General features: G+C 58.3%; 1 protein-coding gene across 3 annotated transcripts in view; it reads right to left on the minus strand.

Moving 5' to 3' along the window:
• Positions 1-24,970, minus strand: part of CHD5 (chromodomain helicase DNA binding protein 5) — a 67,735-nt gene that overhangs the window by 42,100 nt on the left and 665 nt on the right. For 2 of the 3 annotated variants that reach the window (XM_040263273.1, XM_040263272.1), the window contains exons 2-7: positions 14,897-15,024; positions 6,884-7,063; positions 4,101-4,219; positions 3,293-3,531; positions 1,639-1,763; positions 329-452 (exon numbers count right to left, since the gene is read on the minus strand). In XM_040263273.1, coding sequence (XP_040119207.1) covers positions 329-452; positions 1,639-1,763; positions 3,293-3,531; positions 4,101-4,219; positions 6,884-7,063; positions 14,897-15,024 — 915 coding nt within the window. Of the gene's footprint in view, positions 1-328; positions 453-1,638; positions 1,764-3,292; positions 3,532-4,100; positions 4,220-6,883; positions 7,064-14,896; positions 15,025-19,448; positions 19,704-24,970 lie in introns of those variants that run through there. The other variant, XM_040263274.1, reaches the window with a different exon arrangement.

Here is a 24,970-nt window from a genome sequence, read left to right on the forward strand (position 1 = left end):
GGGGGGTGGGAAGGCTGGGGGTGGGGGGATAGATGAGTAGAGGGTGGATGACTGAATAAGTGGACAGTGGATGTGGTTAAGAGACAATTCCTTCTCCTGTGCCCTTCTGCCATGCAAATGCCCTGGGGTGACTCACATTATGGGTCCCTAATAGATGTGGACCCCCTGAGACAGGACCCCCCTCTCCTAAACACATAGGTGAGGGTGGCTGAGGAAACACAGGGGACCTGCCTGGCCTGGCTGAGGCCTGAGGATGCCCTTTGCTCCCCAAAGGGGGCTCTGCACCCCACATCCATGTGATGCCCACAGGAACCCTACAAAGTCTTACTTCTCTTCTTCTTGCGCCTCCTCTTGCTCTTCTTCCCCAGGGCAGCAGAGCACTCGGAGCGCATGGAGGAGCTGTGGATGCTGGCGCTGTCGAAGTCCGACTCCTCTCGCTCATCCTCCTCGCTCTGCATGGGCAGGGGAGGGCCCTGTGAGCCCAGTGCTGGCCCAAGGGGCTCATTTCAAGGCTTCTCAGGCCTGGGCAGAGGGGAGGGTGTGGCAGAGTACCACGGAAGCTCCAGATACAGGGTGCTGTCTGCAGTTCATCTCATCTTGCCACCCAGCTAGAACATCCCCTAGCCCTCTGGTCCAGGCTGATGGCCTGCCACCCTCCCCAGGCCCTGCTCTCCAGCCCTCATAACTCTCCCAGGCCCTGCCCTCCACCCTGCCAAACTCCAGCACATCCCTCAAGGGGAAGCCCTGGGAACGCCTCCCCCAAGGAGCCTTCCCAGATCTCTCCCTAATGAGACCTGTTGCATAGCCTGTGTGCCAGGTCCAGCCTATCCCATTTGCATGTCATTGGCTCTCTCCTAGTACATGCCCCCAAACCCTTCCAGACTGTGAGCAGTTCCAGAACAGGGTGCACCGAAGTGGAGCAGAGGGCCGAGCACCTTAGTCTCGGCTCAAAAGCTAAGCCGAATGGGGACACCTGCTGCTCCATGCTCCCCTCCACAGCAGCTACACTTGAAACCTGTCACTTGCCTCTTCCAAAGGACAAAGAGATGGCTTCCATCCCTGCCCCTCTGCAGGGCTGAGGTTGAGGGAAGCAGGTAACCTACGGAAGCAGGAGGTAGGGATGAATGCCCCCTACCCCCGGAGAAAGAGGGCTCAAAGGCTCAGACACGGACTTAGGGTCATTCTGAACCGAGTGCCAGAGCTGCCCTTGAAGGGCTGGGCCCCTGCCTGCCCCCACATGCAGGCCTCCTTCCTGGGCCCACTCTCCTAGCAGACCTGGGCATCCAGGCCCCACCAGGACTCTCCCGCCTGCTGCCCAGATAGAGAGGCAGCTGGGGCCAAGGGAGCTGGGACTGAGACTCCAGCTCAGCAGGGTGGGCAGGAGAAAGAGCTGGAGGCATGGACCACCCAGAGGCCACACTCCAGGGACCCTTGGAAGGATCCAGGCTGACCCCCTCACCAGTCAGGTGGGGACACAAGCCCAGCATGCAGGCATGTAGCATAGGAAGAGAGAGTGGGGAAGGGGAACAGGATGTGCCCCCTGCCTGGTACAGGAGAATGAACTGACAGCCTGCTTTTCAGTCATCCAATCTTTGCATGGTGTGCACTCCACGCTCTCACGCTCACACTCGCACTCACCGAGGACCCCCTCTTCCTCTTGCTGCCGACCCCTCCGAAGCGGAACTTGAGCCCAGTCGCCTTTCTCCCTTTTCCCTTTTTCTTCGCATCCTTGGAGCCCTTGATCTTCTTCCTCACCCCAGGCCCTGAAAAGCAATATGGCTCGCTCACTTACCACCATGCTTTCCCTCAGCCTCACAGCAACCTGGTAAGGAAAGGATCATTTCTGCTGTCACCTCTTTTCCAATGAGAAAACTGAGGTTCAGAGAGGTGACATTTTTGCTTAAAGCTGCACAGCAAGTAGCAGGGGAGGCCAGAGCATAATCCTGGTCCAGTCTCAGTCCTAGCCACTGCACTGCCATCTTGGAAACAGCCCTGTCTCATCCCTCTCCCCAGAAAGGAGCTGTCACCAGTAAAGCCACAGACCCCCAGGGCCACCAGGGCCACCAAGGGCACACCCACCTACCTGCAGTCCATACCTGGGCCCTGGAGGGTTGGGCTAGAGCAAGGAGCCCTTCCCCCAGCAGCCAGCCTCCAGGTTGCCTACTATACCCCAACACTGGCACCACACAAGACCTCCCCCACCTCTGTGGCCAGTAGAGGTGAGGCTGTGTTTTTATGGAGCTGGCCACAGGACAGTTATCCACCTGGGGAGTAATGACCCGCCTCCAGCAGCCTTTCCCACCAGGCTGAGCAGGGAAGGTGGGGGCCTGGAGGCAGATGGCCTCACTCGAGGCCCTCCTCTATCCACATCCACACAGAGAGATGGGGCTGGCAGCCCGGCTGTAACCTCAGTGGCGCCATGGAAAATCTATTTCAATTTTTCAGGCTCTGAATAGGCAGCTCAGGGAATCGATAACTCAGCAGCTGGAGCCCAAGAGGAAATGAGAAAGAAGGCTGGCTGGGTGGCTGGCGAGGGAGTTGAGCAGGAGCAGGTGCTGAAGACTGCATCACTTGCCCACCAGGGTCCCTGTGGGACCTGGCAAAGGAATGCATTGTCCCAGAGACCAGAGCTGCTTGGGGCAGAAACAAGAGTCCCCACAGTCTCCTCCACCCTCCATCAAAACCCAGGTCATGGCACCAGGAAGGTGAGCTGCAGGTGAGCCCACCATTCAGAGTCTGGGGGAGATCAACGGCCCTACCCCCACGAGGGCCAGAAGCCCTCCACTCAGGGCAGAGAAGCTCCTCCCCGAGAACTTCAAGTCACAGAGAGTGCCTCTGCTGTCCCCACCCAGACACCACCACAGAGTCCGATTTTGTATCTGGATCTCCTTCTGGGTCTCCCTGAGAGGCAAGCCCTGACCACACCCATGCCCACCTGGGCCAGGCAAGAGGGATCAATTGGTCATTTTAGGACCCTTTCTCCTGGGAATGGTGCAGCCTCAAACACAAGAGCCCCTCAACTCCCAGCAGCCTGGGCCGCCGCGGTCCGCTCCTCCATACCCGGGAAACCTCCCAAAACTCTGAGCCCACTGTCCCCTCCACTTGTCCACCAGCCCCAGAAGGGAGGCAGGACAGATGCTACCACATAGGTGAGAAAGGGCGTGTGGATCCAAGGTTCACCAAGGCACTAGGTCCTGGGTAAAGACCGGCCCAGCTGTCCCAGCCGCCCCAAGCTATAGGATCTGGGGGGCCTCAGACAGCAGGACTGGGTGCCACCCACCCGCAGTCATACCCTTGCCCTCTTTGGTCTTGGCCTTGCGGATGGGCACAGGCTGGGGTGCCTGCTGGGGGCTGATAGCCAGGGGAGGTGCAATGGTGACCGTCTCCACGGCTGCAGCCACTGCTGCTGCGGCCGCTGCCGCCGAGCTGCCCTTGAAGGGGTTGTTGGCACTGAATTCCCGCCACTTGGCACCCAGGACAGTCATCATCTTTGACATGGGGATCTTCGGGTTCTTCTTGGCGATGAGCGGTCTGCACAGGGGTGGGAGGAGGCAGAGGGTGAGGGCAGCCCCATGGAGGGGACAAGACCCCCATGTGACTCCCACAGGGCCCACCCATCTTCTCCCACATTTGGAATATGTGGCAAACTGGGAAAAGTGGGCTGAATGGAGGGCCAAGGAAGAGGACCAAGCCAGAGACAGCCGTCCACCCTCAACACCCCTTATTTCCTATTTACAGGGCTGGTCACCTTCTAATTGGGTTTCTAGACCCGGTAAGACCGAAGGCCCAGAGGCAGGGGCCTCCAGCAGGACCCTAGGGGTCCAGTTCCATTTCTTCTAGAACTGAGAGTGGCCACGGGGGGTTAAGACCTCGGGACTGATTGGGGCCATCGTTCCTGGGGGCAGGACCAGCAAGGGAGGGCAGGACCATCTGTGGAAGTGGAAGGTCCTGTCCCTCCTGCCAGCTCTGCCCAGGGTCAATGTCAGCCCGACACTCCCCCCACCCCAGGAGCCCAGGACCCTGTCCCTCTGGGTCCCCACTTGGTTCCCCCAGAAAGGCCATCTCCGTGGGTGCCCAGTCATGGTGGCCCCGAGGCCCACCTGAGGAACTGGCTGAAGGCTTTGTAGTTGGTCAGTGTGTGGTAGTCGGCCTCGGAGAACAGGTAGTCCACGTCGTCCAGGCCCCACTCGGCCATGAGCTGCCCCGAGGACTTGGGCTCCTGCAGACACAGGGGCCGGAGATGGAATCATAGGTGGGGGTCCTTCTAACCTGCACCCTCATCCCTGGAGCCCCAACCAGGAGGCCTGGGAAAAGCCGGGGTGATCATGTCTGCAACTCGCAACTTAACAAGAGCAGTTCACACCCCAAACTGAAAATATCCTAGAGCACTCCAGGCTGCCAGTCCCTTGAGCAGTAGGAATGGCTCAGATGCCAGCTTATGAGGGGGTGCAGGACCATGTATCTGGGGGGAAGCCATGTGCATGCCCAGGGCATTATTCTAAGTACAGGACTCACTCTCTCTGCCCCAGGCTGTCACCTTGGGGTGATACAGTCACACTTGGACCTCATGAAAGGACAGGCTGCTGCTGGGTTCTGGGGCCAGGAAGGTGTGCCCTGGCCAGACCGGAGCATGGAGCAGTGGTCCAGCTGGGGGCAGAGCCCAGAGAGGGGCCCTCAGCGACTGCTTCACATTGGGAGCAGAGGCACAGGAAGGTGTGTGAGTTCCCAAGGGCACAGAGATGGCCAGCCTGGGCATCAGGTCACCAAGCAGAGCCGGGATGGCTAGGATGGGGGACAGCAGGTAGTGCTGACTATGAGATTAGAACCTGCCAATCAGACTCAAGTACCAATCCTGGTTCTGCCACATAGTGTCCGTGAGAAGTGAACAAGTTAACTTCACCTCTCTGTGCCTCAGCTTCTCCATCTGTAAAATGGGGGTAAAAGCACCTACCTCATGGGAGGGAAGGAGTTAGCAGAGGTCCTTGGAACAGTGCCCTCACTCAGATTCCCCAACTTGTTCTAGGCAGCCCAGCCCCGCCCACCGATCCATTCCACCAATCAGCACACACCACTCCCAGGCTGCATCTTTGGTCCAGGTGGGCATGAGACTTAACCAGTCCAGGCAGGGGCAGCCCTAGGTCTCCTATAAGGAAAACTAGGAGACAGGCCAGCTTCCCCTCCTGCTGGACGGGACAGTGGGAGTCCAAGAAACCCTGAGCTGCTGTTACACTCGTTCTCAGCCCTGAGGATGCCTGGCCTGAACCCAGAGCTGACCCCACAAAGGCAAAGAAACAGGGCCCTGGATCATACCATCGGGTCCCCCAAACTGGAGTCCCCTTACCTCACAGCTCTTGGGGCTGCTGAGGGCTGTCTGCTCCAGCAAGAGAAGGCCATCCAGGACACACAGTCTCCCTCAGCCCCAAGGGACCCGCTTCCTGGCCTGCAGATCTCTGTGATGGTTCAGAGGTCCTCCCATGTGGGACCTCCTCCCTGGGCTGACCTGCCCCTGACACACAGTCATTCCTGGAGGCATATCAGGCCTCTGCTCCCACCAGGAAGCAGAGCAACAAGTGAGCAAGCAATGGCATCGCTCCAGGATCACCCTGAATCGCTCCCATAAGTTCATCTTCCAAAGCTGTCAGCCTCTCAGCTGTTATCAGTCACAGATGACTCACAACACGCCAGCCAGCTAATGAGCTCCCCCCTGGGTGTCAGGGCACCACTGGCACTTCCCAACTTCAGTGGCTGACAGTCACCACCTCTGCCTCACCCATCAGCCACTGTACTAATATTTACAGAGCGCTCATCTTCAGATCCGCAGCCAGCCCAAACGGAACCTCGGGGAAAGACGGACGGAAGCAGGAGACGCCCGGATGTGCTGCTGTCACCTACCCCTGCCTGCCTTACCCTCAGTCCTCCCCCGTTCCATGGAGTGGCCTTGAGACTTCCGGAGCCTTGGCTCATCACATCGCTCCCCACATTCACATTCACGAGGAAGAGGCTTCTGCCCCTGGGGAGAGCTGTAGGCCCATCGCTATAGCTGCCCTGGCTCACGCTCCCTGGGACAGTCTCCTAGACACCCACGCAGGCAGAATTTCAGAACACGTGCTAAGTAAATCCCCCTTCTACAGTAAGCAGAGCTGTCCAGCTGTTGCTGCTTTTTTTCTTTCTTTCTTTTTAAATTTTTGGTTGTACCATGTTCACTCCCTGAGTCAGGAAGATCCCCTGGGGAAGGGCGTGGCAATCCAGTCCAGTATTCTTTCATGCAGAATCGTACAGACAGAGGAGCCTGGTGTCCTACAGTCCCTAGCGTCGCGGAGAGTTGGACATGATTGAGCATGCACACACACAATATATGGGATCTTAGTTCCCCAACTAGGGATGGAGCCCATACCCCCTGCGTTCCAAGTGCAGAGTCTTAGCCACTGGACTACCAGGGAAGTCCCGCAGCTGCTGCTGCTTGGCAAAAGCTCCGTTTGTTCTATTTTCCCAAACTGTTCCGAGCGAGAGGCTCCTGACACCAAACTTGAGTTCAGACTATCACTCCCCTCGGAAACAGCTCTGCGCTAGGCCAGGCAAAACAATGGACATCAGCAAAAGGCTGCCTGACTTCCTCCCCCAACTCCTAACGGTCATCCCATTGTTATTTCTGATGTGTCTGGAAGACTTGTGGATACAGTATTTCTCACAAACTCGTGTCCAACTTTTCCACGTGTGCACATGGATACACTCACACCCCCAGACCCATCTGCCCCTACACCCACTGGTGGGAAAGGAGGCTCTTCACGCAGGGGCTCTGGGGTCAGAAGGCAGGGGGCTGGCAGCAGGGGCTCAGTCCCCCTCCTGAGTACCCCCCCCACCCCCAGCCAGGCCTCAGTGTTACCTTGAGGCACCCATCTTCATTGTCATCCTCCTCATCATCTTTCTTTTTCCGTTTAGCTTTTTTCTCCTTCTTGTCCTTGAGTTTTTTCTTCTTCTTTTTATTTGGGGAGTAGTCACTACCTTCACTCTCCGACTTCTCTTCCAGATCCTCTTCATTTTCTGACAGCTCGTCATTGCTCCCCTGGAAGAGAAAGGGGGTGGTGAGGACAACAAGGGCCCCCAGTCCTAGGCAGCAGTCCTGCCCTGCAAGTGGCCTCCTGGAAGTCAGTCGGCCCATGCTTTCTGGATCAGTCTCAGCCACCAGATCACCAAAGCTCCAATCACCTGGAACCAGCATGGGGCAAGGGTCTCGTGCCCGACATGACAAACGGTGCCGTGCAGGTGAGTTAAGGCATCGTGTGAAGCCAGGCTTCACCCTCACAATGCACAAGCACAGGGCAGCTGTTTGGACGGCCCCAGAGTGAGGTCCAGGCTCCGCCTCAGGTTTCTATGGACTCAGATTGTAACACAAGTGTCAGGATGACACTTGGACACACAGAGGATGTGATGCCCAGAGCCAAAAAAACAAAATGCAGGCTGGGCTGGAGAAGGGCCCCTGGCTTCTGCCCCGGACCCCACCTCCACACCACTCTGCTTATCTTTGCATCCTATGGAGCTGTTTGTGCCAAGTAAAACCTGTGGTTAACATACAGCGCACGTGCTCAGTGCTCAGTCACTTCAGTCGTGTCCAACTCTTTGCGACCCTATGGATCGTAGCCCACCAGGCTCTTCTGTCCATGGGATTCTCCAGGCAAGAATACTGGACTGGTTTGCCATGCCCTTCTCCAGGACATCTTCCTGACCTGGGGATCAAACCTACATCTTCTCTGTCTCCTGCAGATGGATTCTTTACCCACTGAGCCACCAGGGAAGTCATCCCAGTCTTATCTGCATGTGGGCTCTCCAGGAGCTGCTAAGGCACAAGCCCACCTTCCCCACAGCCCTCATCCTGGCTGCTTCATCTCTATATGAGACAAGGTAATTTAGGCAGCTCTTAAGCTTGGCTTCCTTGATTTAGTTTCCCGTCTGTACAGGCAGAAAATGGCCCATATATATGGAGATAAGGGTGTTTACAGACAGAGCATCCCCTATTAGAAAGTCACTGTCCCTCTGAGAAAGCTGTGTATTGGGGGTTTTGAAGATGCAAGTGGGCTGAGGAGGCCCCTCCAAGCCAGGGTCTGCAGGAGAGGCTGGGCACAGATGCCCCAAAGAAGATGATGTTTGGCATTGTCATGCTGGTGGTTTACTCTCTCTTCAAGGTGAGCAAAGAGAGGCACAGAAAAAATGAAGAGAGAACTAGGGAGATGAAGGATGTGAGAAGAGGAATGAGGGAAGGAAGCAAAAGAGGAAATGGAGAGGGAAGAGGAAAGGGGGGACGAGGCAGAGGAGGGAAGGTGGGGGAGGGAAGGAGCAGATGGAAGAGGAGCCGAGCAGACAGAGGGCAGTAAGGACAGTGGGTCTGTCTGTCCAGGCCAACTGCTGCCCTGTCCAGCCATGTTTACAGTCTGAGCATCTCTTTCCAGGAGGGAGGTTCTCCCTGAGGTACATCTGGGAAAGGACCCACCTATTGGGTCCCTGCACTTCCTGATGCTTCTGCTTGCTCAGCTCACTCTCTGCCTAGGCCGGCTCCCTGCTTCCAAACCTTTTATGCTCATTAAGCTGCTGAGTCAGTGTGCTGGCTGGTGGCTGGCAGGCAGCAGGGCCTGGGCCTTTCCGGAACTCAAGTGTTTCCCAGAATATTGACTCGGTTGGCCACACTGGACCCCAGGGGCAGTGCACCGGTCCTGGCGGCTGCCAGAGCCTACCCAGGACAGGACAGCCTCACACGCAATCCTGTTCCCAGCGCTCAGAGCAACAGCTCCCAGCTCTGCCTCTGTCTGGGGAGACAGAGGTCACACAGTGATGTCCATTTCCTCTGAGGGTGTAAAGTTCGGCCAGCTTGGAAAGAGCACCCTTCGGAAGACCTGAGAGACAGGGCCTACACCCCAGCGAAGGTAAGAATGGGTGGAGGCAGCCACCACCAGCTTCAGCACCGCGGACAGAGGCTGTGGGGCCTGCCAAGGGAGGGGCTTGGGGCTGGCTCTCACCTGCCCACAGACCAGACCAGGGACGAAACAGGTGGACTCACGACAGGTTATGGGGCTCCCTTGAGAGGCTTCAGGACAGAAGCTGTCTCTGAGCTATGAAATCCTTGCTAACCAGGAAACTGGGCAAGTCACTGCAACACCCTGACCTCAGTCTCCTCATCTATGAAATGGGGATGCTGTAAATGGCAGTAAGAGGAACAAAGGAGGTCCTGTGAGAAAGAGCTTTAAATATTTTGAAATAGGGGAGACTCAAGTACCCACAATGCCCCCAGTTCTGCTTGGAAGTCGAAGATGCGACCAGGACCACAAGCTGGAGGACCCAACCAGCCTCATCTCCCTCGTTTCTGCAAATCCAGACTGGATTAAAGTCAAGTGCATGGACAACGCCTGCAGCTGGACAACAATTACAGTGTAGCTGAGGCTTCCCTGGTGACTTAGCAGTAAAGAATTTGCCTGCCAACGCAGGAGACACGGGAGACATGCATTCAATCCCTGGGTCAGGAAGAGGCAACCCTTCCTTCAACTCTTCAACTGGAGGAGGAAATGGCAACCCATTCCAGTATTCTTCCTTGGAGAATCCCCATGGACAGAGGGGCCTGGTGCGCTACAGTCCACGGCGTCACAGAGAGTCAGACACGACTGAGCACGCATGTGCATGCACACGCACGCACGCACACACACACAGGCAACAAAAGGGGCTGTTGTGACTGCATCTGTGGGGTTTTTCCTGAGCATCTGCTGGGAGCCGGATCCCAGGCTACCACATCCCAAGTGCAGGAGCAGTGAGAGGTGGCCAGCGCAGTTCTGAAGGCAGGGCCCAGAGGGAGCTAGAGGGAGGAAGAGGCAGGGAAGGCCCCTCCGGCAGACACTCTGTCTGCGTGTGCACAGTGCAGGAGGAGCAGGCCTGGCAGAGGGCCCCAAGCTGGGTGCTGCCAGGAGGGTTGGTCCAGCAGCCACTCTGGGTCTAAGTGGGGGAGCAGGAGGGCAAAGTTCCTTCTAGAGGAATGAGCTGGAGTTACACTGGGCACGTCAGTGGCCCCAATCACCCACTAGGGTGACAACGATGGCAGCCTCCCATTTCACAGAATGGGGAGACCTTTCATCACCCCGTCTACCTGCATTGAGGAAAGCTGGCTGGAAAGAAGAGGTGGTTCCCCAATTTTCCAACTCCCCATCCATTTCCTAATCTCCTCTGTGCCCTTCCTTCTCCCCCCACCAAAATGAGGCTCACCTTGCCTGGTCCACCCCTACCTGTACCCCAATCTCATCCAAGCCCTGTTGCTCACACAGCCAGGGGTAGGGGGGTTGGTGGCTGGTGGGATGCAGGACAGGTCTTTGGGAATGAGTTTCCTGCTAGTGCAATAATTCTGTACCCACAGCACCTCTCTGCATCCATCGAGACCAGGGCCTCCTTTCTGTGTTTTGTTTTTCCAAAATCTTTCCTTGCAGACAAAGGAGAAAAAGGAAGGGCAGCACATGGTTCTGAAAACAACTGGAAAGAGGGGTCACCCATCAGCAGGACCCGGAGGGATGCAGAGCAGCCAGTGGCCAGAAGGGCAGGAAGGACCAAACACTAGGAGGAGACCAGCCATACGGCATCTTGAAACTTTGGGGGTGGTGCAGGCCAAGCCACATTCACAAGGGAGGTACAGGCACAGGACAAAATGCCTGAAAAAAATCCCTAAAGCAACCTCAGCCCCAAGCCACACCTAGGCTTTGAACATCAGGACTCATCAGGCTGTGACCTTGGCGCTGTCCTCTGGGCTGCAGCTGCCCCAGGAGTGACTACAGGGGACACCCCTGATGGTCGAAGAACTCAAGTGAACTTGGAGTCCCAACAGAATCCATGTGCAAAGCTGCCTTAGATGCTACTCCCAAGTTGGGCGTGTGAGGACTTGGGGGTAGGCAGGAGGGGTCTCTGCCCCTGAGCCTCGGGCCCACAGAAGGCACAGTAAGCCACCAATGCAGGCCCTGGGGATCTCTAGCGGGTGGCCAGTGTCCACCCTTCCCCCCTGCAGCTCTGCAGATGTCGTTCCATCCAGGCCTTCCATCTCCCTCTCCCTTCCTTCTATGCCTGAGCTTGGCACACACCACATCTCTTAAAAAGGAGGCATATTTCAACTCAAAAGGAGGGACTCGGAGAGTTGGTCATTCTCAAATTGAGGTCCTTCAAGATTGAGAGGGAAAAAGAAAGAATGAAATATGAGCCTTCCCATTCACGAGTGTTATAAACAGTTATAATTTAGCACTGAATAATTGGTTGCTATGGTAACCGCTGCAGTACAGGTTGAAATCATCTCTCCCTCCTGCGCTGGGTCTGACAAGGAGCTTCATCTACATATGCTCAGGTTCCGGCCGAAGCCCGGTTATTTTATGTAAATCAGAATTCACGACTCGCTGCCTGTCCCCCCACCCAGCCCCCCGCCAAAAGCCTGCTGCTGCATGGATTCCACCACCCAGAAGGCCCTCTGCTCCCTCCACCCATGGTCTTGGGTTGAGGCCACCTGGATGGAGATGAAAAGGAGCAAAGGGGTGACATTCCCCCACCCACATCATGAGAACTCCGATCTGCGGGCGGGTGGAGGAGCGGGCAGTGGGCACATGGCGGCCAAGATCCCTCTCTCCAGAGGCAGCATGTTCAGATCTCGGAAATCTGACAGCTGCCAAGCCAGGCTCTCAGCGGTGCGGTGGGGGGGGGGGGGGGGGGGGGGGGGCGCGGGGGGCAGCAATGGTCCGAGGGCCACATTGGGGGCCTGCCTGGCACTGCCCAGCTCCTGCAGCCCTCCAGTCTCCCCTGGCCTCCATCCCCTCTGAGATCTGGCATTGCATCTCAGTGCAGAGGAGAGAGGGTGAGGAAGTGAGAGGAGGGAGAGAGGAGAGGATGAGGGAGAGGGCAGGAGGACGATGAGGTGGGCGGGGAAGAAACGCAGAGGAGAGAAGAGGAGGCCAGGGAAGAGGTAGCGAGAGATGGGTCCCTCACAGAGGCCAAGTTCCAGCCACAGGAGTGAGAGCTGGGCTCAGAGACAAAAGCAAAACCCTGTGTCCAGGTAGGGCCGGAGAAAGGAGACCAGAGACCTGGGTGATCAGGATGATCCCAGCACGAGGACGGCAGGCACCAGCCCTCCTATCCTCAGAAGCCACCAGCCCCTCTCCCCTGGCTGCAGGCCCCTCACCCGGCCCCCGCCTCACCGCCGCCAAGACTCTGCCCACATCCTGCCTCCTTCCTGACCAGGGCCTCGGGGAGGGGCCTGCTGTACCGGTATCCGGGAAGAGCAGAGAAAGCTCACCCCGACCTGGAGCCGGGAAGGGAAGCCACAGGCCCCTGGGGCTCCCCTCATGGGCCTTCATCACCATTTGGGAACCGGGCAGAGACCCAGCCTGAGGCCTGAGACCAAGGGCCAGATGGAACAGCCCACGCTGGCCCAGCCTCCCTCCCTGTCCCAGGAAAGAAGCCGAAAGAGAGAAATCGCTGAGGACCTGGGGAAGGAGGCGCCTGTGCTCAACCCCAGGACGCAGAATCCCCCTCCACCCGCATCCAGGGAGACCCAGGTCTGGGGGGTGAGCCCAGTGGCCGCAGCAGATCCAGATTTCACAGCTCGACCAGGAAGTCGACCCCTGCATCCCAGGGCCCCACCACCCCCACACCATTTACTCTCTACTCCCAATAAGGACAGACCTGCAGGCCAGGGTGGGGAGAGGAGCTGCACAGGTCCCTCCACTGCAGGGGGCCCAGTCCATTGCATCTCCCTGATGGGGAGCCTCCAGGCAGGGGTCCCCCTCTTCCTCTCTCCTGCCTCCACTTCCCCTCCTGGATAATGGGGACAGGATGCTTCAGCTCACAAACCTTCCCACACGCAGCCCTGGGTTTAGGGGTGGGGTGTCCTGGGAGGGGACAGACCTGTCAATCCGGGAGCACAGGATGCCAGGAGTGGGCGGTGAGGACAAAACTGAGGTGCGACAGTGATGAAGAGCAGAGTGTCGGACGGGGTGGCGCTGGGCCCGGCGGAGACTCAGGCCCCTCCGGGGGCAGAAAAGGCAGTTTATATGCGCCCAAGGAGACAAACAGCCTGGCAAGGCCGCAGAGGGCAGGGAGAGGCTCGGGGACAGCCTAGGCCAGGAGCCTGGACAGGGCAGCTGTCCTATGGGGGTCCCCCAGAAGCGAGGACAACAGCTCAGCCGGCAGTCCCGGGGAGGATGCTGACCCCAAGCTCCAGGGACAGCACCGACAGGACGCACCTGTAAGGCTCCAGCTGGAGGAGGCAGGGCTGACCCCTCCCTGCCCCAGTCCCTGAGCTCCTGACAGGCCAGCCCCGGCTGACCACCACGAGAACCCGGGGGCATGGTCCAGGGCAGGCCCCGCCCTCCAGACACTTGTAGGGTAACATTCTGGATGTCCCCAAGGCTACTGGCCTTCCCCATGGCACCGGTCACATGAAGGCTCCCTCCTGGCCCACATCTGATTTGCCCCCCAACAAGGGGCTGGGGGCAAAATGATGACCACTCCCCTTACCGCAGACACAGACGTGAGGCTCAGACAGGTGCAGACAGTGGCCTGGGAAGATCTGGGGAAGAATCCCACCCAGCATGGCCTGCCCGCCATCACAGGCCCTTTGTCTTCAGGGGTCTCCTCCTCCCCACTCCCTGCAGCATCTTCAAGGACCCTCCAGAGCGAAGTCATAACACTCCCCCACCTGCACAAAGCCTTGCAAGGGACAAGCCAAAGGCCCACGGTGGCCTTTGAGGCACATCAGAGAGTTCCAGCAGGCACCTCACACACAAGCACATTGCTACTCTGCCCCCAGGGTCACCAATCCCATTAACACCTCCCCCACAGCCTCCCCTGCAAGGCTGGACCAGGAGGGTCTCCTCTGGACAGGGGAGGTGAGAAAGCCAAAGAACCGACAGCGCTTCCCCATCAAAAACCCCACAGGCCAGGGGAGGACCAGGCTGGGGGGACAGGCTGCTGGACATCCCTGGGGCCAGATCTCAGCCATGTCACCATGACCCTGGGCAAGTTCATCTCCTGAGCCTCCCCTGTAAAGCAAGGTGCACACCACCCCCTCCCCATAAGACTACCCAGAGGATGGGGTGACTCCAAGGAGCATTGGCTGCTCCCAAGTGGTGGGAGACAGGAGTCCCCACATTGCCCTAGGATCATCCACTCTGAGTGCAAGGGGCTTTAAGCTACAAGTCGGCCCCAGGTTGCCCCTCTGCCAGGAGGTGCTGATCATCTGACCCCGATTCCCAAGGTTGATGTTGAGGATAAAGTGATTCCGTGTGGAGTGTTCTGGAAATGTGCACTCAGATGACTCGGAGGAGACCCATCCCATACTCAGGTCTCCTTATTCTTCTCCCACTTTGATCATGTTCATCAGGACCCCAAGTCACAACAGGTTGGATGCAGCAAACCCAAGGGACAGATGCCTGCCAGCGGTGGCAGAAGGTGCTGCCCAGGGCACCAAGGAAGTGGACACGGAGGCAGTGGACACAAGTGCAAGCCATAAAGGGCCCTTCAGTGAAGAGATGCAAGCACCGGGGACCCCATGTTGTCACAGCCCAGGACAGCCACCAAGGGGGAAAGAAGATACACCCCAGAACACTCTGATTAAGAAGACAGCACACTTGGGAACTCCCTGGCGGGCCAGTGGTTAGGACTCTGTGCTTTCACTCCCGAGGGCCAGGGTTCAATCCCTGGTTGGGGAACAACATGAGATCTGTCTCGGGCAGGTATCGGTGGGCACTGCTCCCAGCAGATGCCCATTTTGGTGTTCTCACACAAGTTCGGTTCTCAGGACACACCCTCCCTCTCTGGAAGGTCCTGGGAGCCCAGGTCTTTCTCAGGCCCAGGAGGAGCAGCCAAGCCCCACAAGAGCCCCGGCCCTGCTCACCTCTTTCTTCTTCCTCTTCCCTTTGGACCTGTTCTCCTTGAGCTTCTTGGACTTTTTCTTCTTGGGGAGGCTCACGGGCTCCTCCGGGAAAAAGTCATCGAAGCCTTCAAGGCCACCATCTTCTTCTTCTGGAGGAATAAGAAGGGGGAGGGAGTGACTCTGCTGCTTCCTTCAGGGAGATTCACTCCCCAACCCAGGAACAGAGCGAGAGGCAGGGCCGCTGGACAGCAAGCTCCTTTGCCATCCAACTGTCCCAGGCCAGGGCCACCTACCCCTCCCTGCTCCCACTTAAAGCCCACCCCGTCTCCCTCCATCTAGTTCCCCTGCCCCAACCCCTCAGAGTCATCCCCAGCCCCTCGGGCCGTGTCACACCACTCCACTTCTCTGGGCCTTTCCTCCTGTCAGCTGTAAAATCAGACAATAACCATCTTCCTTGCTACAACAGTGCTCCAGAAACTGAAACAAACACGACTAACTTTGGTAACTAACAAGCCGGGCTCCTCGGGAAGAAAGCAGCTCCACAGAGTCAGAAAGCCATCTCCAGCTGGGGCAAGGAGGGTCAGGGCCTACCTCTGCCCTCCAGAGGCCTACAGTGGGGCCAGGTGACAGCTCATGAGTGCAAGTGACATCGCCCTAGGTGATGCCAGGTGGGCTGTGGGGCAAGTGCCTGGGAGTTTGGAGGAGAGACCAGCAGGGCAGATGCCAGGACCCCCTTTAATAGGACTTGAAGGCCACGCTGCCCCGCCACCCGGCCTAGTCCCCAACTGCACCCACGCAGGCCCATTCCCGTCACGTGGACCTGGACACGCACAGCGGGGTGCCAAGCACACTCCACTGGGTGCTCCGGACAGTGTGACAGTCCCCAGAGAGAGGTGCGTTTTCTAGAAACCGCCTGCCTTTCCTGAATTCCTAGCACTTTCCTCCAGCCGAAAGGCCAGGTGAGCAGACAAGTATGTCACGTGGGCATCTCTGTGCTTCTCGCCACCCCCCAAAGGGAGCCTGTGGCCGGAGTCTAACTCCCACCCAGGACGTCAGGGGGATAAAGAGTATGACCCCTGAGTTCTGTGGGGGTGGGGAATGGGAGAGTCCTCTTGGGGGCAAATGGCAGCAAGACAACACAGGAAGAACAAACACCCAAAGACATCCCTACTGGTGCAGTGGATAAGACTTTGAGCTCCCAATGCAGGAGGCCCAGGTTCAACCCCTAGTCAGAGAACTGAATCCCACACGCCACAACGAGGAGCACACATTCCTCAACTAAAGATCCCACATGCTAAGTCACATCGATCATGTCCAAATCTTTGCGACCCCATGGACTGTAGCCCACCAGGCTCCTCTGTCCATGGGGTTCTCTAGGAAAGAATACTGGAGTGGGTTGTCATGCCCTTTTCCAGGGGATCTTCCTGACCCAGGGATCAAACCCTCATCTCTTATGTCCCCCGCATTGGCAGGCGAGTTCTTTATCACTAGCGCCACCTGGGAAGCCCAGAGATTCCCCCATGCTGCAGCAAAGATCCAAGATCCCACGTACTGCAATTATGATACAGTGCAACCAAATAAAGAATTTTTTAAGTATATAAAATGCTATTTTTTAAAAAAAAACCACCTAGAGGAGAGCTACATCTGTCCTTCTGGGATGAAGGAAGATTCCAGAATGAGCCAGTAGAACCTCCAAAGGGTCCACACCAAAGGGGCTTCAAGAAAGCCAGTCCCCCACACCAGCAGCTTGACCCCCACCCCCACCCTCATGGCCCATGTGCACAGGCGGGGGCACAGAGAGAAGCACCAGGGGGTGGGGACAGGACAGGGAGTCTCACTTAGCCTCAGGCTGGCCTCTGAGAGGGACCCCACTGTGAGACTGACACTCTGGGAGACTCTGAGGAAGGCAAGACATGCCAGGGCCACCCAGGGGACTTTCCTCTGGGAAATGGACCTAGTGTCCTCAATGAATCAAGTTTAAATAACAGGGCCCCACCAGGACATCTTTTAGAGCAAAACATCCTGGCTGCTGAATGTGTCAGACCCACAGATGTTTGGACACACATCTGCACCCTGGACACCCCCAACATCCCCCCATCCTCCACAGGGGTCTACTCCAGGGCCTGGGGGCTTCCCAGGTGGCACTGGTGGTAAAGAAGACAATGCAGGAGACATAGCAGATGTGGGTTCGATCTCTGGGTTCAGGAAGATCCCCTGGAGGAGGGCATGGCAACCCATTCCAGTATTCTTGCCTGGAGAATCCCCTGGACAGAGGAGCCTGGCGGCTACAGTCCAGAGAATCACAAAGAGTCGGGCACGACTGAAGCGACTTAGCACACAGGCAGGGGCCTGAGACACCTGACCCCACAGTCACCAGTGGGGAGGGGGAAGGCACCCCGGTCACACTCTGGATACAGCTAGAGGGCGCTGGTGACTCTGGCGGCCCAGTGAATGCCCCTCCCACCCCTATGCCCTGGAGGGCCATCTCCCACTCATTCTACTCCCTCCCGGGGGAAGGTAGGGGCTGCACCACTGACTGGGCACTCCTCTGCACCACGTTCTCCTCCAGGGTAGCCAAGGCCTATGGCCTGACCGCCCCCATCCCCCTTTTGCACAGCAGAGGTCGGTCCACTGGAGCAGGCAGCAGGGCACACCCGAGTCCCAGCCCATCCCCATCCTGCCAGGTGAACACAGACATGGAGAGAGCCAACTCCAGGCAGGTGAGGGAGCTGCCACGGAGGAGGGAGTGACCTGAGAATGGGCTGAGTGCTGGCCATCCCCGGGAGGCCAGCTCAGGGGTCCTGACCAGCAGAGGGGGGGCAGTGCCAAGGACCCTGTGGAAGGCACAGATGCTGTGGCTGGCACAAGGGCCAGGCAGAGAGGGTGGGCCCAAAGCTGGGATTCACGTGGGTAGGCTTTGAGAGGAGCTGGGCAGAGGAGGCAGAAGCCAACCCCATCTTGTCCCCTGGACCGTGATGTGGGAGGGGCAAGGATTCTCGTGCCAGTTAGAAAGGTGCATGGGCACTCCCAGAGCCATTCAGGAGTGGAGGGCTCTGGGGAATGACATGGCTGGCTGGGAGCCAGGCTGGGGATCCGATGCCCGTCCATGCCTGCCCACTCCCCCACCCACCTCCACCTCCCCTGGAGCTGCAAAGAGACCGCCTGGGCAGAGCCGCCCCCGCACCCTGGCAATGCCCAGCACAGTTATGTAACAGGCTCAGCTGATGCAATCGGGAGGGGGCCTCTCCCTCCTGCCTCCAGCCTCCTCCCTACATCCCCCATCCCCTCAGCAGGGCAGTCCCCCAGACTGGGAAGACCAGCCCAGCACACAGTCACAGACTGACCAGCCAGCAGGCACAGACAAGGCGATGTGCAGGTGGCTGCAGGAGATTCAAGAAGAAAGCTGGGATCACCCATGGGCGGTGCCCCATCCTGCCTGGGAACTGGGTAGGGGCACCTCGAACCTTAAGAGGATAAGGCCTCAGGCCCTCTGCCCCTGGACAGACCCCTCCCTCCATTCCCAGGAGACCTCACAGCCCAGGGCCATCTGCCTGGTTAAATCCCTCCTCCGGGAAAGTTCCAGACTGGCACACGATGAAAAGGACCCCACACTGCCCACCCGCATTGTCTTCTCCTGCACAGCTTCTGAGGACCCCCAGGGCTGACCTTCTGTGACAGTGCTCCCATAAACCCCCATAATTCCCGCCCAGCCCTGCCCCCTCCTCCATCTTCTGAGTTTCCAGAACTAGACCTGAGGAGTCATATCCAAGCAACCCTTCCTGGTGCCTCTCCCACAGCCCAGCCCTGCATCCCCTCTCCAGGGCATCCAGCCAGTGCTAACATGGGAGCCCGCACGCCCTGGGGTGAGGGCACCGAGGAGAAGCAGCCTCAGGACTCCTCATCCTGCCGGCTCCCAGCTCCGCCCAGCTCCCAGCTCCGCCTGGCTGCCCCACACAGCCCTTCCAGGCTGCCTGGCAGTGTCCTCCCGCACCAACCTGCCCCTCCAGGGCCCCAGGCTCCATGGATCCCAGACGGGCTATAATTAGGACCCATTTGCCCTGTTCTGTCTCCCAGGCCTGGGGAGGGGGCAGGGGAGGCTGCTTCAGAGAAAAGACAGGGGGACAGGCGGGGGACCCTGAACACAGGTGCCTTCTGTGGCTTTTCCCCAAGTTTATCCCCAGCCCCTCACCAACTCCCTGCACGCATGGGCTTAGCCCTGAGGGAGCCCAAGGCTGCTCAACAGGCTGCAGCCCAGGCAAGAGGCATGGACCCTACCCAGAGAAACACCTTACAATAAACAGTGGATCTACCTACCACCTGCACCAGGCTCAAAGCAGGTAGCACATGTTTGTTTCTAGGACTTCATCTACTCCACACAGCAACCCAGGGAGACAGTATTACCCTCATTTGCAGATGAGGAAATAGGCTCCAAGGATCTCATCACTTGCCCACTTCTCAGTCTCACAGCCGGCAGGTGGCAGAGCCAGGATAGAACTCTGGTTGGTGGTCCCCACACCTGCCCCTCCCTCCAGGTGTAGGACCCCCCCAGAACTCAGCCCTTCCCTGCACTTACTTAACAGGCATTTAAACAGCATTGCCCCTGTGCCACGCGTGGATGTGCCCTAGGGACGCTGAGGTGACTCAGGTTGGCCCCTGGTCTGAAAGGTCATCTGGGCTCCCTCAGAGTCGGAGTGGTCTGGGCTAGTCCACCCCAAGTCCCCATGCTCTGCCCATCCCCTGCCCCTGTCCTCTGGGGAGGGGTAGCAGCAGAGCCCAGAGGGGCCTGGGAAAGAGGGCAGCCCCCCTGGCAACTTAGCAAACACAAGGTGATCAGAGCAAAAGAAAAACATGATTGTGGAAGGAAGAGTTAGGTCATCTGATTCCAGGCAGCTGATGGATCTGGGGAGGCGGAGCCAGGAGCCAGATCAAGAGCTCCATGACGGAGGTCCAGAAGAGTGAGCAAATGGCAGTGATGGGGACCCAGCTCAGCATCCACCCTCCCCTCCAGAGCCTGGGGAGAGGGGCTCCTTCCATTCCCCCAGGCAGGAAACAAGACCACCTGGTGACCAGGAGGAGGGACAGGGGAGCACAGGCTTCAAACCACCGCCCCTGCCTGGTGTGGTGGCCCCCAGTCCCTTCTCCCCTGAGCTCACATCTTCATCCTTATAATGGGCCAAGTCCTGGGAATTCCCTGGTGGTCCAGTGGTTAGGATTCCACACTTCCACTGCCAAAGGCACGGGTGTGATCCCTGGTTGGGCAACTAAGATCCTCCAAGCTGAGTGATGTGGCCAAAAATAAATAAATAAAAATTAAAAAACAAATGGGCCAGCACTGCCCTTCTCACAGAATGAGGAACTAGAAACTGAGATGCAACGGAAGTGCTTGGCAATGGCAGGTGGGGCCCAGGGCCTCAGGGAGGTTAGGATGGCGGGAACTGAAGGACTTGGGGGTTCAGGCATCTCTGGGCCAGGGGTTCTCAGGACCACTCTAGGGCCGACCAAGGAGGGGCCACCAAGACTAAGGTTCCCATCAGTCCTTGGAGTGCCCCCACACCATGGGCCTCCACAGATAATGGCAGGGGCAGGAGGGGGGGCAGTACTTCTGCCCAGGAGAGGATTAATAATTTATTTATGACATTTAACAAAACCCAGACATCACCTCATTGGCATCTCATCAAAGAGTCAGTCCTGAGCACCACGAGCAGGCAGCAGGAGGGGGGAACAGGGTAGGCTTTTACCCTAAGGGACTGGGGCCCAGAAAGAGTGAGGAGGGAGGAGGGTGAGGGCCCAGAGCACTGCTGGGGAGGAGGAGGAGAGAGAGGCAGGAGGGAGGGGATGGGGAGAGAGCCCTGGAGGGCCAGGGACACAAGAGGGAAGAAAGAGGGACAGCCAGACAGAGAGGAGCAAAGACTCAGGGAAGACAGACTTGGAAAACAGACAAAGGGGCAAACAGGAGGACAAAGTGAGAAGACAAACAGGGAGAGGGAAATAAGGACAGAGCCAAAGGCAGAAAGTCTCCAAATTTCTACCAGCAAAACCCCCAGAAGGTCAGATGCTATATAGTATGTTCAGTACTTGGCTCAGAGAAGGCATGCAAGACATCTGTCTTGGGTGGGTGAGTGGATGGATGGACAGATGATGGATGGATGGACAGATAGATGAATAGATGAATGGACCAATGGATGGACTGGACAGACAAGAAAATGGATGGGTGGATACATGGATGGATGGATGGATTCAGTTCAGTTCAGTCACTCAGTCATGTCCGATTCTTTGTGACCCCATGGACTGCAGCATGCCAGGAGGATGGATGGATGGATGAATGGATAAATGGATGGATGGAGACTGGGTTGGATGGATGGATGGATGATGAGTGGGTATGATGGCTAGCCAGTGGGTGGTGGGTGTATATGGTCAGTTGGTTAGTTTTGTGGTTGGATGGGTAGATGTTCAGAGGGTACATACATGGGTGGTTGGATGAACAAGGTGTTGGGTGATTGAATGAACTGATGAAATAATAGATCAATTGGGAATGAGGGGAGTCTCTCACAGGCCAACCCACTGGGCAAAGTGTGCTGATCACTGTGCCCCCCTCCTCTCAGCAAAACGTATTAAATATGACCAGGCTCTCACCATTTCCCCAGTGGCGGGGGAACAGGTTAAGAAAATATAGACCTTTGGGAAACATGGTGCTCTCTCCCTTTTGGTCCCTCTGCCCACAGAAGCCTAGATGGGGCCCAATCCTGTGGGTGCACAGGCCAGTCAAGTGCCAGAGTAGTCCTACTACCCATCCAGGAGAGAAGCTGGGCTCACCAGCTCTAGGAAACCCACCCCCCCCCCCCGACTGTGTGGGATGGAAGGGTTGGGCCTACCAGGGGGGACTTCTGAGGAAAAGGCCTGGAGTGCCAAGCCCTCTTCTCCCTTACTCCCTACCTCCCTCCAGCCCCTCAAGCCCAGGCTCCCTGCCCCCAGCTTACCAGATGAGGGTGCATGTCTCGGAAGCATTTCCTTGGGGAAGGCAGGCCAACTGCCCCCCTTGGATGGTGCTATAAGCCATACTTTATGGGCACCTGTCATGTGCTGGGCACTGTGACCTACATGTTCCACGTGCACCATCTCACCAGTCCTCATAATAACCCCTCTATGAGGTAGCTGGTGTCACAGTCCCATTCCACAATTGGGGACACTGAGGCAGAGGGACCAGGTGTCCTGCCCAAGGTTAGGCCATGAACAAGAAGCAGAGGCAGAGCCACTGACTCTCACGAGCCCTCTCGTGGACTAGCCCTCTGAATCCCCAAGAAACCTGGCAGCCAGGGCCCCTGCACCCAGGAAGCAGGCACCCTGCCCTTCTCCTCCAAGCCCCCCTCCTCCCTCCTCCTCACCCACTGGCCTCAATGCCAGAGAGCTGGCCTGGGCAAATCTAGGTGGCAAGAACACTGCTGAGGAGGGTGGGAGACAGGCGGAGTGAGGAAAGTAGATGTGACAAGTACTGAGCCCACCACAGCAGATTGAAAACTTGGAGTGACAGCTCCCAGTACACCGGCTCCTCCACCAGCAAACTGCCACATGCAGGACCCACCCCTGCGGGCCAGGGTCACCAGCTCAGGTTGAGGGTTGCAGAGAGGCCGGAGTGGAGGACAGGGGCCCGGGCGGCCAGCACTCCAGGAGAGACACGAGGCCTAGGCTGAGGCTGTCATCATATCCAGAGCTCAGGGTGACCCAGGGAACCCCCAGCCCTCAGAACCCAAGACTGTGCCCATCTCTCCAGCACCCACAGTGCCAGGCCCAGTAGGTGGTCACAGGGTCAACCTCAAGGGAGGAAGCCCACTGATACAAGTCAGCTGATGAAAATATTCCAGGGAAATACTGTCAAGAAAATGAAGCATTAAAGTGGGCCTGGGAATGAGAGAGGTGGGCCTACACTCAGCCAGGAGCCGGAGACCTGAGTAGCAGGAAGGATGCAGTCGTGAGCCAGGGAATATTGGGTCTGGCAGAGGTCACGGTCAATGTTCAGGGCAGGATGGAGCCTGGGGAGTTCCAGAAGAATCTAGAAGGCTAACACGTGAGCAAGAAGGTGGGAAGTGACAATGGGGGTGGAGTAGAACAGGGGTTTTGCAATCGGTTCACGCCAGTGGGCTGGGGTCTGCTTTGTGTTTACAGAGGTGACCCTGGCTGCTGAGTGGAGCGTGGTCAGTGAGGACTGGTTAGGAGGCTTTGCAGTCCCCAGGCAGAGGGGACAGTGGCTGGGACCAGGGACACAGAGAAGGGCTAGGAGCTCAGAAAGGGCTCAGGACACGCTCTGAAGGTGTCTCCCTGGTGTCAAGCACCTGGTCTTGTGGAAGGCAGGGTAGTCTCTGTTTGGCAGGGCTTTGAGGGGCTTCCTAGAGACCCTGGGGCCAACCCTACCCCCCACAGCTGCCTGGAGCAATGGATGCAAGCAGGAGGGAGACAAGGTGACGGGCAGGTGACTCTGGCTGAGGCCCAAGCCCTCTGGCTCTAAAGGAGTGAGCTGGGTGCCCATCGGCCTGAGGGCACTTCCCTGGCCTTCTCCTCTCCCCACTCTCGGAGCCCTGACAACAACCAGAGATTCAAAGTGTATAGGACAGGGAGACAGAGGACCCCATCAGGGGGTTGGTGAAGTCCTGGAAATAAACCTATTCAGGTACTCTCAGCTGTCCACTGCCCCCATCAATCAGTGCCACAAAGGGCCACACCCCAAGTGCCATGTCCCGAGGAAGCCAGTAACCAGCTTTCCCTAAGCTAGCTTCCTGGGTGAAAAACAGCCCTGGGTTTCAGTGCCTGTGCTGGGCCTCTGTGTTCCCTTCCAGGAAATGAGCCTAATTCCCTGGACCCCAGGATGTAAGAGTCAGCTTTGTCCAAGCAACTCCGCCCATGTGGGGCCATCTCACCCCCAATCCCCTCACCCCAGCAGGCCCTTTGCAAACTTGGCCAAACTATCTGAGCAGGGTGAGGCCCTAGTCACCATGTTAAAGGAAGCAAACAAGTGGGGAAGGGTGAGGAGGCCCCCCCCCAGTGGGCGTGGCCACCTGATGGGAATCCCCTCTAGGAAGAGACAGAACTGCCACCTGGATCCTCCCCTTCTCACCTCCTGCACGCAGGAGTTGAGGTGCCAATGTGCAGAATACTCTCGCCCCTGGAGAAAGGGCTCCAGGGGCCAAACAGCACGCTCAAGGGCAGGGAAGGGCCCCCGCAGTTCCCACAAGTTTCCTGGGACGCCAGAAGGGCCGTGACTTGGTGTGGGGACGCTGAGATGTGACAGAGTCCTCTGGAAGGGAACGAAGACGGCCGCTCCACAGTGTGAGGCCCTGCCCAGCTGTGCCGTGAGGGGAACGTCCCAAACACACGGTGAGCAGTTAAGTAAGGAATGATCCTGCAAGGTTGCCCCTGACGCACGAACCCTGTTTTCTGCTGAATTCTGGAGAAGGATGGCAAAGGCTGGGGCGGTGGCCCTGGGAGTCAGGCCCGGAGCCAAAGCAGGGTGGGCTGGGAACGCCAATAGGCGGGCGACCGCGGGCTGGAGACGCCGGCCGGCGCTAGGGCGCGCCAGGACGACGCCGGCGGCCGGGGCAAAGTGCTGGGGAGCGGCGGTCGAGGCACCCGGCGGCCGGGAACCGGGAGCGGAGTCCGAGCCCGGGCGCCTCAGCCTGGAGCCTTCGTGGGCCCGGAGGGAAGTCGCCCCTGCCCAGGCGCTCGCCCGGTCCCCTAGTCCGTCCCGTCCTCCTCCCGCTCCGGGCCCCACCCAGCCCACCCAGGAACCGAGATAGGCCAGGTCCCGGTATCTGGTCCCGCCAGCACCCGCCGGTCCCCGCGAGGGCAAGGGTGCGCGGCGCAGAGCGAGAGCGCGGGGTTCGCGGCTCCAGCAGCCGAGCGCGATTCCCGCCCCCTTCAAGGGCACGCGGGCTGACCCCCGCGGCTCCGAGCCCCCTCCCCGCTTCGGGCGCCCGGCGCAGGCTCCCGGCGGTCCTCCGCCCGCGCCGTGGCCAGGGTGGCCCCGATAGCACCCGCCCTTGGCGGCCCGCGCGCCGCACCCCGGCGCTCGCCCAGCCCCGCGCCCTTGGCCGCGCGGCGCCAGCA

Source organism: Oryx dammah, unplaced genomic scaffold, assembly GCF_014754425.2.
Source record: "Oryx dammah isolate SB20612 unplaced genomic scaffold, SCBI_Odam_1.1 HiC_scaffold_21, whole genome shotgun sequence".
Classification (NCBI taxonomy): domain Eukaryota; kingdom Metazoa; phylum Chordata; class Mammalia; order Artiodactyla; family Bovidae; genus Oryx; species Oryx dammah.